A 14626-nucleotide genomic window follows, 5' to 3' on the forward strand; every position below is an offset into this window, starting at 1 on the left:
ACTTTTTCAATTTAATACATAGTTTTCGAAATGAAACTTTTTGTTATTTTTTATGCGATCTTATTTAATATTTATACGGAAAAAAACAACAATCGTCAATTTTTCATTCGATACCGATTTGTAATCGACACATTAGTCGTTAATTTTACAATAAAATTGAAAACGAGTGAGTTATAAATATCAAACTATTTCGTATTCATCCATAAAGTTAAGTTAAATGTATTCAAATCGGGTGTTTAGTCAACAAATCTGAAATAAAATGTCTAACGAACAGAAAGTCCATTACCAAATGAAAAACGATTGATTAAATTACAAAATTGGTATGAAATTGGATTTTTATGGGTCATTAATTGATTTTTATTTTTTATTTTGAATCAGTTTTTCCTAGAATCATTCATATCGCGGGATCACCTTTATTCTCGTGTCTCGATTATGGCACCACGGTTTTCAGTTTTTTACCTGTGTACACCACCGTAGTAAGCTTATATATAAGTGTTCAAATGTTTCCGTTCAGTATTAATTTAAACAGAAGAAGGTTTTTACAGTGCACTAAAAAAATAAAGTCTATTCTAAAATTTAACATTAATTATAAGTCTGATATAAGATATCATTAATGTTAAATGTACCGTGAAAGTTAAAACAAGCATAGCATTCACACATCGTACAACACATAATATTATGTTTTACGATACAATTGATTAATCGATAGAATGTTGCACGTAATTCATTTACGTATGCGTACAGATTACACTCACTTATTGGACTTATTTTTTCCGTGTCTGGTTCGAAACACTCTCGGGCCACAACGTTCAAGGGAACTATTTATTAATTGTGGTACATTTAATTGGATTCGTTAGTACCAACAACCGGTCGTCGTAACTTGTATGCAAAACGCGCTACACTATTGTATTAATTTTTCAATAGGATAATAGGATACTTGTTGAGCTGACGCTATTATTTTTATTACTGTTATTTATGTTATTTATCGTTGTATAAATAATCATTATGAAATCTAATGATCGGTGTAAACATACATTTTGTATTTACTTCTATCGGGAATAAATCGATTAACGATATACGATGTGTTTTGAAATTAAAAATATAGTATTACGCGCAACGTAAAGCAAAAGTGCTACAGTGATTGTTTCTATAAGAATAAAAATAAAAGTGACTCGTGAAAAACTGGTTACTCGTTCTACAGGGAACATCCGATCCGCAAATGGAAAATCATTTTTTTTTTCCACAACACAAGTTATACGTGTTCGTATATATTTGACATTTTCAATATTCATTACTGCCTAAGCTGCACATTACCTATCACAATTAACTCATTCTATGCCCGAATAGTGGACGTGAAAATACCGGAATCAAAGCGGCTAATTTGTTACTTAAATGACATTTATCTTTAAAGGTTGTAAACACTTTTCGCCTGTAAAAAAACACGTACAGATAACTAATAATATAATTACATATCAAGTGTGTTTCAAGATCGTTGTTAACAGTTTTCCAAAGAATTATCACATTGCCGAACGATTAACGATTTTACCATATTAATTATACATATATATATTTTAGATCAAAACCGTATCTTCTTCTTTTGATAATAATTTAAGATTCTGCTCTCATCAATAGTTCGTTTGCACAAAATTATTCTAACGTTTTAATTTTTTCAAAACATTGACATTGATATAAACAGATGCATTATAAATAAACGTTTTGAGTTTGAATATATTTAAATTATTAATAACATGATTCACTTGTTCAACCATTTTATCGTATTGCAATCATTTTTAAACCCAACCGCCTTCGATAAAAGAATAATATATTAATTATGTGTCAGAATAAATTATAATATTAAAATATATTTGATGGAAATTGAATTGTAATTTAAGTTATCAAACATTTCATATCATCGAGGCTCGAATTATCGTTATTTGGCTGTTTAAATATGTATTTACAGAGATCATAATGACTATTAAAAGTTTAAATATCAAACAAATGCTGATTATTTGGATAATTATGTATACATAATTAAATATAAATAATTTGTATTTGTAATTGAATTAATAAAATCGGAGTTAATATATTGTTATGTGCGATTGATTATGATCGATTTTCTCAAAATAAATTTATTAAAGCTATTTCTGCGATATAATTTATCTTTGTGTATTCATATTTATCTTGATAAATATTTAGAAATTTATTTTAGAAAAAATATGAAATAACACTTTGACAAATTTCTTTTGTGTTATATCTTTTATATGTGTATATGTATGTATGTATGTATGTACGTAAATAAATATATATTTATATATGTCATTATTTTAAATTGTATTTGAATTTTAAATACCTAGATGGTTATAATTTTATCATATTTGGAAAATAATATAAATATTATATAAATACATCTATTATTAACTGAAGTTAAGAACATTTCATTTTTCAATTTAACTTTTGTTTTTTCTCCCGGTTAAAATATATGTATATATATATATACCTATTTTCTACTATAACATGATGTTAAAATATTAAAAGACGGGTATGATTTAATTTCACTTGAAAAAAAAATGATTATTTTCATATTGAACAAATAGCAAATTAATTACATAAATGGCGTTCTCGATCATGTGATGAAAAAAAGAAAAGAAGAAAACCACTTTATAGAGATCCAATATTTAGAATTTTATTTCACTTGCTTTCGCCATAATATATATATTATATATATTATAATGCACTTTAGTCAAAAATGTTCGGCTACGTTCCAACGACGTACTATGAACCTGACTACGACCGGTACTAATATATTATGGCCACTGATATAAGTAAAAATATAATTATAGGACTACCATAAAATCAGTAAACGATATATGTATAACGTTTACAGTTTCGAAAAAATAGACTTAGTAATTTTAAAATTAGAATTTATTCCATTAAAAAGAGATTATGTTCGAAATACTACTATATAATTAACAGGAAACACGCGATAACGTATAACTTGGTCACTATTTATTTAAAACATATCGGGACAGATTCAAACACGGAAAGAATAAATAATACGATGGTCAATTTATAACTCTAATATTTAATATTTATTAATAAGTAAGTTATTATTTTTATCATACACTTGTGAATATATTATGTTTTGCTTGGTAATATTCGGTTAAGATAGAAATATATATATAATACAGACTATAAAAAATATAAAATATATTATGATAGAAGTCAATAAATAAACATACGAAAGGTAATATTTTTTAATTTAAATTTTAAGCTTGGATTTTGAGTCAGACAAATATACAAACGTGTTTACTGTGTACCAAATAAATATTAAAAAATAAATCTTCAATTAATGAAAAAAATTACACGTCTTTTAAGTCAAATCTCATATTGGTAACATTGATTTTTACAAGAGCTCTTGGTTGGTACGTGTATCTTAATACACGTGTATTAAAAGTTCATAAACCCGTTTATTATATTGTAAATATAATGTGTAAATATTCAATATTTAAAAAACTAATTATTGGTACTTATTTGTATTTTATCTTTAATAAGGGATTGTTTCTGGTCATGAATTTGATAAATATATGTATATGTTACGGGCAAAGTATACAATTTGGGCATTTTATACATTGTCCGGATAGTATATAAAATGCCCTTCGTATATTGGGCAATATAGATAACGGATGATATGATTTAATGAAATATGATAAATCGTAAAACATAGTTAAAATAAAGTCAAATTATTATCTAAAAATTATTATCTGTAACTAATTTGTTTGTTCTTATCGTATTTTTACAATGGGGATGTCCATTTGTCCACATATATACGCGTGTATGTGACATAATATATTATTACTATATTTACTGATTTATAATTTATATTATATGAAGTTGCAGTGATTATCGTGCAGTCGGCCTTTTACCTATTCTCAAAAATGAACTATTTAGTAACCGTGAATCGTTTGTATAGTGCAGGTTAATTCATTCAGTGCATACCTAACTACTTATTCGAATATGGAAAAGTTTAATGAAGATTTAAACAATTTTTTTTTTAAAAAAAAGGTTCAAATACTTCATTTTTTACCAAGTTAAAATTTGATCAATTAATTTTACATAAAAATCAAAAACAATTAAAAAAAAAAAAAAGTAACCGAAAGATTATAAAAACTATGACGTGTTAAAAGTTTCTGATGTTAATAAGTTAATTGTACCAGTATCTGAAAACAACAAAATTAAATAATATGTACATTTATCGATTGGACATGGTGGACGAAACAGGATGAAACGCGAGGTAAATACAAAATATAAAAATATCACCAGAGATATAATTATGCTATACTTAAATAGTTGCGAATTATGTAAAAGAAAAGGAAGCACAGCCAAGAAAGGATTGGCGGTGCAATAAATTATATCTACTGAGATGAATTAATCAATAATATAAATACATGTCATTATTCATTGATTTATCATATTTCATTAAATCATATCATCTGTTATCTATATTGCCTAAATTGTATACTTTGCCCGTAACATATATATATATATATTTATAATTTTTAGAAAAATCAAATACGAAATTTATAATTTATATTATTATGTATGAAATAAATTTGTAATTTATTAAAAGAATTGTCTTGATCGTATTTATAAATTATTTTTCAAGTGTTTTTACTATAAAATATATTATAATACAATCGTATATATAAAAATCAAATCATTAGTTATTCATTTATTATTAAAAAAAAGTTTCATATTTAAAAGTTAAATTAAATTTGTGTTTACTTTATGTAAAAAACAATTGGGGAGGGCCACATGGGGCACGTGCCCCTGTTACCCATCCTTGTATCCACCACTGATCATATCGTACGGACTTTTAATACACTAGTACACGGACTCTAAATACACGTGTACACGTGTTCTTAAATACACGTGAAATAGAGACTCCTAATTTTTATATATACCTATTACTATAGTCAAACCAAAACTTATTTGTGTTATTTATTAATATTTGTTTAAATCAGTGGTTCTTAAACTTTTATCTTTCCCCCTCCCCTCTTAAAAAATGATCTGCAATGAAAAATATATTTATTGTTTATAAATAAGTTTTAATTTTTATGATTATATAATATATAGTATACGTAAAAATAAAAAAAAAGTATTCTAATGAGATGGATGTGCTTGGTGTTTTGCTAGAATTTGGTTGATAATCAGTTCAATTTTCATAAGAAGTATTCGTAAGTCCCCGCAATTCGTTATTTGTAACCATTTTTTTTTTTTTTTTTGTGAAGATATAAGTTATTGAACTTAACTAACGTTCAACCTAGTAGGATGATGGAAATTAAATCAAAAATTTTTGTATAACAGCCCACAATTTAGAATAAAGTATAGGTATTTACTTTTACAGTCAGAAGGCTTGGTATCCTTCCTTGAACTTGAATTTTAAATCTTCATTTATAGATGCTTCTATAAATTCATCTTCTAATATTAGAGAATTTATCGTCTCAGTTTTTGAAAATGTATCTAGAACCAATTCGGGCAGGGGCGGAACCAGAGTAGGGGAACTGTGGGTCAAGCCATTTAAAGAGACCATTTATTAGGGATGAAACTGAATTAGAAATTAATACCTTGTAAAAAAAAAAAAAAACACAATATGCTCATAAAAGTGTATAAGTATATTTATATTACATTTTAGAATTAGTGATACCACCGATAATGACTTATTTACGATTTATAAATATAATCTAATATTATCAGTGCAACAAACGTACAGAATAAAATATGATTTACTTAACTTTTTATTAAAACGATATAATTTAAAATATAAATTATGAATTGAAAAATTTTAAATTTTGAATAAACAAGGCATTCATTTTTCTAGTAACTCCGATGGGCCAACTGTCCAAGAGTCCAAATCAAGGTCTAAAAAGAGAAAAAAATTTCCAAGAAGCCAATTTTGTCAACAAATATTAACTGTGGGTCACCTTTCCCCTTGAACCCCCCCTTCTAGATCCGCCCCTGCATTCGAGTATATCCCTTATATGAATATCTTACCGTTTATTAAAATCAGAATATAGTAGTGTTTTCGAGTGTTGACAGTATTCTGTCAACACTTGAAAGCACTGCATTCTTTACATTTCTTTACATATCTACTTATAAGTAGTTAAATCTTCATCATTTGTTTGTTCCATTGATAGATTTAGAAACAGTATACATTTTTGTTGTCCTATATTTCTTTTGTACATAAGAAGTTTTGTTACCAATACAAAAATAATATATTTTGTTTTGATTGAATTCAAATCATCACCTTGAAGCTGCAAATTTGTACCATTACATTTTTCAAACAGATCAGTCAAATAAACAATATAACTTCTACAATTATCTAAACTATCGCGTAAAATATCATCTATTGTTTTAAAAAACTCAAGCACCAAGTCAAACAACTTATAGAATCTATCCGAACAACCATCTTTTGACGACCAACGAAAGCAAACAGTAATTAGTAAATAAATGTTATACAAAGCACCGCAATCCATCATCATCTTATTCCGACGTTATTGAAAACATACTCACTCATGTTGACTGTTTCAAAAAAATTTTTTCGAGTGTTTGAAAATAATATATATTCATATTTTTTTTACTAGCAAAAACTTTTATTAAATGTACTTGCAGTCTTCACGGATTCTTACCTTTATTTGTTAAAACTTTATGGTAAATGAGGCACATCGGTAATATAATATTTCTCGATGACTGTATGAAATCGTACTTCAAATATTCAATATTATACTGTCAACATTGTTTCTTTGATTCAGTCATGATGTTGAAAACTTGTAAATAAAATTATATATGAAAAATATGACACTTATATAAACAATAAACGACCACAAACAAGATCGGCATCCGCTAGTATACTAAATTAATAATACACATAAATGTCAGATCATATAAAAGTAGAAATAGTGTAGGTTCTTGCATTTATTGCGATACAGACTGGATTATTTGTTAACATACGAATGTTCTAACTACAACCTACAATCTATATTTTACATAATGTTGAAATAAATTAAAACGGTCACCGTCCCCTTTTTGTAATTCAACGCCCCCCAATTTAGCTTACATTAAATCTCATACACTTATTATTTTATTAAAAATTAATTTTTAATATATTAAAATAATGATTTAATTTTTTTTTTTTTTTTGTTATGATAAGGGATTTAAAAAAAAAATCACAAAACATACCTAAAGAAAGATAAAACATATATGTAATATAGGGAGCAAGCATACTTTATTTTAACAATAATACGATTAAAGTGTTAGTATTAAATAAATAATGTCTAAAATCTTTTTTCGAACGTTATTCATCAGTTTAAAACTTAATAATAATTACAAAAATAATATGAAACATATGTATCCGCAAGATGAATGAAGTTGAACAATGATTCCTACCCTCCCCCCTCACCATCCTGGCCACTGTTCACTTATACATTTTTGACGTTGGATATTAAAAAAGTTCTAATAAGATAACTTTTTAATTATTAATCAATAAAGATATGACGATATTCTTTAATTTACGAAAAACCAATTTTAATTATATAAATCATGAATGTAATATTTTTTTCTTCAAAATATATAAAAGCATTTATCATTTGTAAATGTATTAAGTTTTAATAATCATCTTCAAAGTATCTGACACTTTCTATTTATTATAATATCTAGCTGAAAACCAATCCATCCTCCCATCAACAGTATGATTGCCTAAGTTTGGTGATTACTATGAACACGTCACTGAATTTCATAGAACAATTTATTTAAGTAATTTCTCACTTCATCGCTTAGTATTATTTTCAAATGGAAAATATAATTTATTTAAAACAATTTACAATAACGTTGTACCGACAAAATATAATTTATAATATAGATACAAACAGTAGCATGTCAAATTATGTCTATACTAATTCCAGTTCTAACTATCTGCATTTAATACACAACGTGTATAAATTATAATAAATACAACGCGCATCGATAATAATGATTAACGATTTTTAAATAATGAAGTATTACAACTTGCATTGTCACAATATTAAAATGTCACGTTATTTTGAATCACTTATTTCATGTCTAATGTACAATATAATATATTATGAATATATAATTTAATATATGTTACCCATCAACGTCCTAGAAGTTAATGCAATTTATTAATTAATATAGGTTTACACTCAATCAGCAAACATTTTAAATGCTTTTCAAATATATGTTAGAACTTCTTATTTGAGTAAGAAACAATATTAATATTTCTATATATTTGTTTACTGAATAAATAATAAATTTCTATTTCCTCTGCACGTTATTTACGATGATTTGTTACTTTAAGACCTACTACGTAAGTTTATTTTGTGGGAATCACTGACCAACGGCAAACATAGAAGAACTTTTGAACAATATATGATATAATCAGAGAATCTAAAACTGCAATAATACGTGTATTTATAATTGAATATCTTAATGAACATCACACTACAGTGTAAACGTTATAAAAACGTTTTTTTAGTTTTAATTTATTATAAGCAACGAGTATAATAATAATAATAATATCATATCCTCTGCATACCATAAGAACCGAATCAATAAGCGAGATCAGTCTAAAAGTAGATCTTTAGCAAAATATTTATAAGTGGCCTTTCTCTCTCTCTCTCTTTAACAGTATTTGCTCTATAGACAACATTACTATATGCCTGCACGGCATCATCACACATAAATTACCATACGACACTGTTGTTGCAATTGAGATTTTGGATAATCTCTAATCGTGACTGGTCTTCGAGGACCGTGGGCGATATCGCATACTTCGAATATTTTTAAACAAAAGTGCGTTGATACTTTCACATTATACTAATTTTATTTTATTATTATTATTTTAATATATTCAATCTAAAATAAGACGTGTTTAAAAATATTGTGAGCAGTGCGAGTCGACTATAAAGCTTATTTGAATAATTACGCAAATCGTGGTTTAACGAAGGTGCACGAATATTCGTAATTCCTTTTTTTTTTCCACGACTATTTACACGTAACGTATGAAAATTCTCTACTGTTTACAAACTATCTTGCATTTTTACACATGTACATGTTGTTCAAACATTCCCCGTATGTACATAATATTTATAATAATCACGTTTCCTATTATTCTCGGCACATGAATCATTGCATTCATTTTTTGCACGTAATTGATACGTTACCGCCTGGCCTATTAATCATTTCAATCTTATGTAAACCCCGAAAATTAGTTTCAACCCGTCCGGCGATCTATCGCTTTCTATATGTATTAATTATAAACGATTACGTTATAACCAATTTTTCATTTTAGGTAACGGAAATTAAAAAAGAGCCACTACCAAATCCGCTACCACTGACTCCACTAGACGAATCCACAACAGTCTTAACGCCGTCCACACCGTCTTCAGACACAGAAAAGGATACGAATCCGAATCAAAGAGTTACTAGTGACGCTAACAATAACGGGATTCCGGAACAAGACCGGAATGCGAATCAAACGAAAAACCACGTTTGTCAGGAATGTGGAAAAACTTTTGTGACTAAAGCATCACTCAAGGTAACGTTATTGTATTGTTTGATAATAACACGTTTACGAACTGATCATCTCATACTTTTTTTTAGATAATTTATAACTTAAACTATTTGTCATTATTGATAGTATGTCAAATGCATCTGTGTAAATCGTACATTCTACAAGTCGTTTAAAAAATTTAAAAATCTTACAATTTTTTTTATAATTTTTTTTTTTGTTGAGGGAGTTAATTTTTCTTAAATAAAACATATTACGAAAAAATATAGAAATTAAAATAATAATCAAATAACAAAACAATTTAAATTTAAAATTGACAAAACAATTGTTGTTGTTATTATTGTTTTGAATTTGAACTATGTGTTTGTTGAGTATGTTTTCAAAACTATTCTCAGGCAATTTCAGACCAGCCAAATAAGGTGTGCATCCCACACACGTTTTTCTGTTTCGTTATCAAACAATCATTCCGTTATACCACCTGTGGTCATTGTTGAAATCAAAAGAGTGCCACATAATAACTTATCTTGATTGCCCTTTAGCTGTTTTGATATATAAAATATTTTAAAATCAATAAGTTTATGCACCGCTCAGAATTTAAAACCGATTACTATTTAAAGAATATAAATTATAAATCAGTCAAGATAAAAGAAGATTAATTTTGAATTTATCATTCATAAACAATAATCAATAGTTATTACGATTTTACCGTTAATTAGGATCTTAACTGTTTATCGGTAGCACACCCACCGTTTTTCAAGTCACCACGATCATGGTTACGAAACTGGTCAACATTTTTTTTTAAACATCATCTGACTCTGGGATGGTTTTAAAGTTTTCTGTGACACGAACATTTAAAACGAAACCAAAATCAACTCGTATAATACATCCTATAAAAAAAATCGTAAAAATAATCACGTATATCTGGATGCACAGATGTGATCAGTTCGAAGCGTTGTTAATCGTTTCTGATGACGTGATCTACTTACCCCACCGAAGTCACGGGTGAAAACTAGTGATGGACACAATTGAATAGTTTGTACTATCGAATAGTGATCGATAGTTGTAACAAACTATCGAATAATTTACTCGAATAGTTATCGACACGACCGATTATATCAATAAAACATTCGAATAGCTTTCATTCGAATGAAACTAAAGACTACTTTTTCATTCGAAAAAACTACTATAAAGTCTTTATTGTTATTTCATCTAAATTTCATATACCTATAAACATTATAAATACTGTCGATATTTTTATCAACGGAGATCAACTTATGAAGAACCTTATATTAAATTTTCAAGATATTTTTATCGAAAAAATTTAAAATGATTAAAAAAAAATATATGAAAAAGACTTTTCATCAAGTTCCAATAGGTGTTTTGAAAGAAAAAAAAACTGTCCGTCCTCAAAAACAGAATATTTCGAATATTCGAACAGTTCAATAGTATCGAAACCATCGAATAGTTCGAACGTACTTAAATGTCAAATGGTTCGACGGGGTCCATCACATTGTTGGATACTTGTTGGAATTTATTGATCTACTCTTAATTTTTTTATTTAAAAAAAATATTACATTTTTTAGCCAGTCCGGGACTGTCCGATGTACGTTAAAATATTGCAGTTAATGATTATAATTATTATTAAGAAATTTGTATACTATGTATTGGCGAATTTACCTCTGCACATAAATTATTTGAGAAAAAATCAAGAAACGATTTAAAGTACTAACTTAATATAATTTTTTTATTTCATTGTTTTACTTTGAAAAATAAAAACGCATACTAACTACACAGCAGCGGATTATCATTATATTTTTAACTTTGTCCGTATAATTCGTTTTTACTTAATTTTTTGTTTATAATTAATATCCGTGTTTATGGCCTAATTAGGATAGTTTTTTTTTTTTTTTTGATTAAAAAAATAAAATAAAATCCCTGAAAATTAAAGTATTTTATTCATCGATTAGATTTTTGATCAAAATTATATAAACAATAGAATATAACACTTTACTTTACACGAAGCACACGATTTTACTTTTTTTGTTTTCTATCAATTTGTTCCCGGAGTGGCTAAAAAATGAAAAAAATAATTGCGGTCCGATAACAACTGCGAAAAGCATCCAGCAACGCGCAAACAACAAGCGTATTCCCGACGCATCATCGGGGGATGCTTTTGAAGGGTACCGCTAACACGGTGACAATAATATGTTGCTCGCCGCGGAAATCGGGACTGAACGGCGATTTTTTCCGGCAGATCCACCAGAGAACGCACACGGGCGAGAAACCGTTCGTGTGCGAGTCGTGCGGCAAGCAGTTCAGCCAGCTGCGGAACTACAAGTACCACCGGTCGGTGCACGAGGGCACGCGCGAGTTCTCGGGCAGCTGCCCGGAGTGCGGTAAGCTGTTCAACGACCGCGGTTACCTGAGCTCGCACATGAAGATCCACCGGAACCGGAAGGAGTACGGGTGCGAGCACTGCGGCAAGTCGTTCAACCAGCGCGTGGCGTACAACATGCACGTTCGCATACACACGGGCGAGAAGCCGCACCGGTGCCACCACTGCGGCAAGTCGTTCACCCGCAAGATGCTGCTCAAGCAGCACGTGCGCATACACACGGGCGAGAAGCCGTTCGCGTGTGCGGTCTGCCACAAACCGTTCGCCGACCGGTCAAACATGACGTTGCACATGCGCCTGCACTCGGGCGTCAAGCCGTATGCGTGCGCGGTGTGCGGCAAGTCGTTCACCAAGAAACATCACCTCAAGACGCACATGAACTACCACACGGGCGTCAAGCCGTACGCGTGCGACAAGTGCGGTCTGACGTTCAGCCAGAGCAGCAACATGCGCACGCACCTGAAGAAGTGCAACGCCGCGACGCCCTCGACCGACAGCCGTCGCCGCCAGCACCAGCACCAGCCGTGGGAACGCGGGAACGCGGCCGCACCGGAGTCGGCGGTCGCCGTTTGAGCAGCGGTCGCGGGAAACGGTAAAACATCCGTTTTCCCTATCTTTCCCGCCGCTCCTTCTCCTCTCCTACTATCACTTGTCCTTGCCGTCTATCTGTTACTGCCGGTGCCGGATCCGCGGGGTCGGTGGACAACTGGGTACGCTGAAAAATACACAAAACATAAGAATCAAAAACACACCCTGTTTTTTCACCTGCGCGGAAGGGGATTTCCGGCACTGGGTTCATTGCCATACGTTCGCGCGTGACGATCTCACATCGTCCCCGTGTTCTATCCGTAAACGTTGTTGTAATTTATAGTTTTTTTTTATTATTATTTGTATAATATTTTGTTGAGTCGAAAAATAAAAAAAACATTGATTTGGAGTTCTCTCTCGCGTTTTATCTTTTCGAATGCAAGTGTACCCTCCCTCCCTCGTGTACCCAAATACACGATCGTAATCATACGTATACGTTAATAACCGAAACGGTTGTAAATACATGAATACAAAATATATTATCACTAATATATTATCACAATATATTATCACATCCGTACTCAATATATACATATTTAAATATATTAATTTATGGTGTATATTCAACGAGATATGAACTGTGGACATTACGTCGGACTGTGTTGTCAATGTTCAACAGCTCCCTAGGCATGCCGTCGCGCAACACCGTTTCAATATGCCCCTACGACGCACGACGGTGTCACAAGGGTAGGACTAGACCCGGTGTCGGCTGAATTAAACATTCGGCCGATGCCGAATGAAATCAAAACATTTTGTTTTTTCAATCCGAATCCACCGACTATTTGTTTTACTATTCGTACAAACGTTCCTACATTATTAATATTTCCCCCGTCGGCGAAAATATCATTGACCCAAAATCAATTATGAATATATTATTAGTAAATTGGTTTCCATCAGGAACATTTCACTGGTGACATCCATGCTGCGTGTTGAACTGCAACCAATAGCAATACATTTCTGTATAGCGTATCATTTTGTGAGTTCGACCGAAATCCGCACGTTGTTTGACCGTTTTCTTCGGCTGAATTTTGTCTCCGATTACGGTCGAATCATTCGGCCGATGCTGCCCGGAAAATATTTCGGCATATTCGGCATCGAGACTAAAGATTATCGGGTAACTTGCGTGCGTTGTGAGACTACTGCAGTGAAAATATCAAATGTTTAATCGAACTATGTGAAACGATTGCGTGTGTTACATCTACTCTCACTTAGACGGACAGGAAATACGAAGTGATAGTTAATGTTCCGATTACAAAATACAATTATTTTGCACGGTCGGTTCTAACTTGTGCCTACATCCAAGACCGTAACTAGAAATTTTTTTCGAGAGGAATCCAAAACATGAATATTGTAATTTTATTGAATTTAGATTTCAACTATTGATATTTGGTTAAAAATAAGACGGAAAAAGATTTAATCTTCTTTTAATAAAATGAATATAATATTTTCATTTGATATTATGATATAAAATTAAAAGCAGTCAATGATTAATTGGAACTTAAGTCATTTTTGACTGGAAATATTTATGTTGTTATTAAAAATAAATAAGCATTTTAAACATTCGTAAAATATTGAAGAAATTTGGGGGAAGGGGGTCCAGACACCCTGGACCCCCTAGATACGGCCTTGCCAACATTCGTATACCTTTATCCTAGGGTGGACTTAAAGTTTGTTTGATGAGGCTAGGGAGAACATTTATGGGCGATGTATAAAGTAGAATAATGACTTGATCGTAATTTGTACAATTAAAAGTCCAAGGGAGGATCGACTTCCATAAATTCGCCCCTGTCTTGCACGCAAAAAATTGTAATATGAACCTATAACGCGTCTATGTTTTGTTTTACAATTTATATGGCACGCATGAACTGCGATTCCTACTCTTATAGGCGATATTATATAGTTTTTAATCGAATATACTCGTCAATAATATCACGACTAAAAAGAATAACGTTTAAGAACGTCATCGTAAAATCATTTTTTCTCCCAAATCCAAAATACATTATGTAAATATTTCTTCAGATCATAATAGTAAACAAAAGTGGAATAGGTCTAATAGTCAT

General features: G+C 30.3%; 1 protein-coding gene across 4 annotated transcripts in view; it reads left to right on the forward strand.

The window, feature by feature from the left end:
- Nucleotides 1-12909, forward strand: part of LOC112692277 (gastrula zinc finger protein XlCGF57.1-like) — a 45328-nt gene extending 32419 nt beyond the window's left edge. For all 4 annotated transcript variants that reach the window (XM_025566894.1, XM_025566893.1, XM_025566892.1 and 1 more), the window contains 2 exons: nt 9365-9610; nt 11838-12909. In XM_025566894.1, coding sequence (XP_025422679.1) covers nt 9365-9610; nt 11838-12551 — 960 coding nt within the window. In that variant the 3' untranslated portion in view covers nt 12552-12909. The remainder of the gene's footprint in view (nt 1-9364; nt 9611-11837) is intronic.
- Nucleotides 12910-14626: the final 1717 nt, after the last annotated feature.

Source organism: Sipha flava, unplaced genomic scaffold, assembly GCF_003268045.1.
Source record: "Sipha flava isolate LNK unplaced genomic scaffold, YSA_version1 72_pilon_pilon, whole genome shotgun sequence".
In the NCBI taxonomy this organism is placed as follows: domain Eukaryota; kingdom Metazoa; phylum Arthropoda; class Insecta; order Hemiptera; family Aphididae; genus Sipha; species Sipha flava.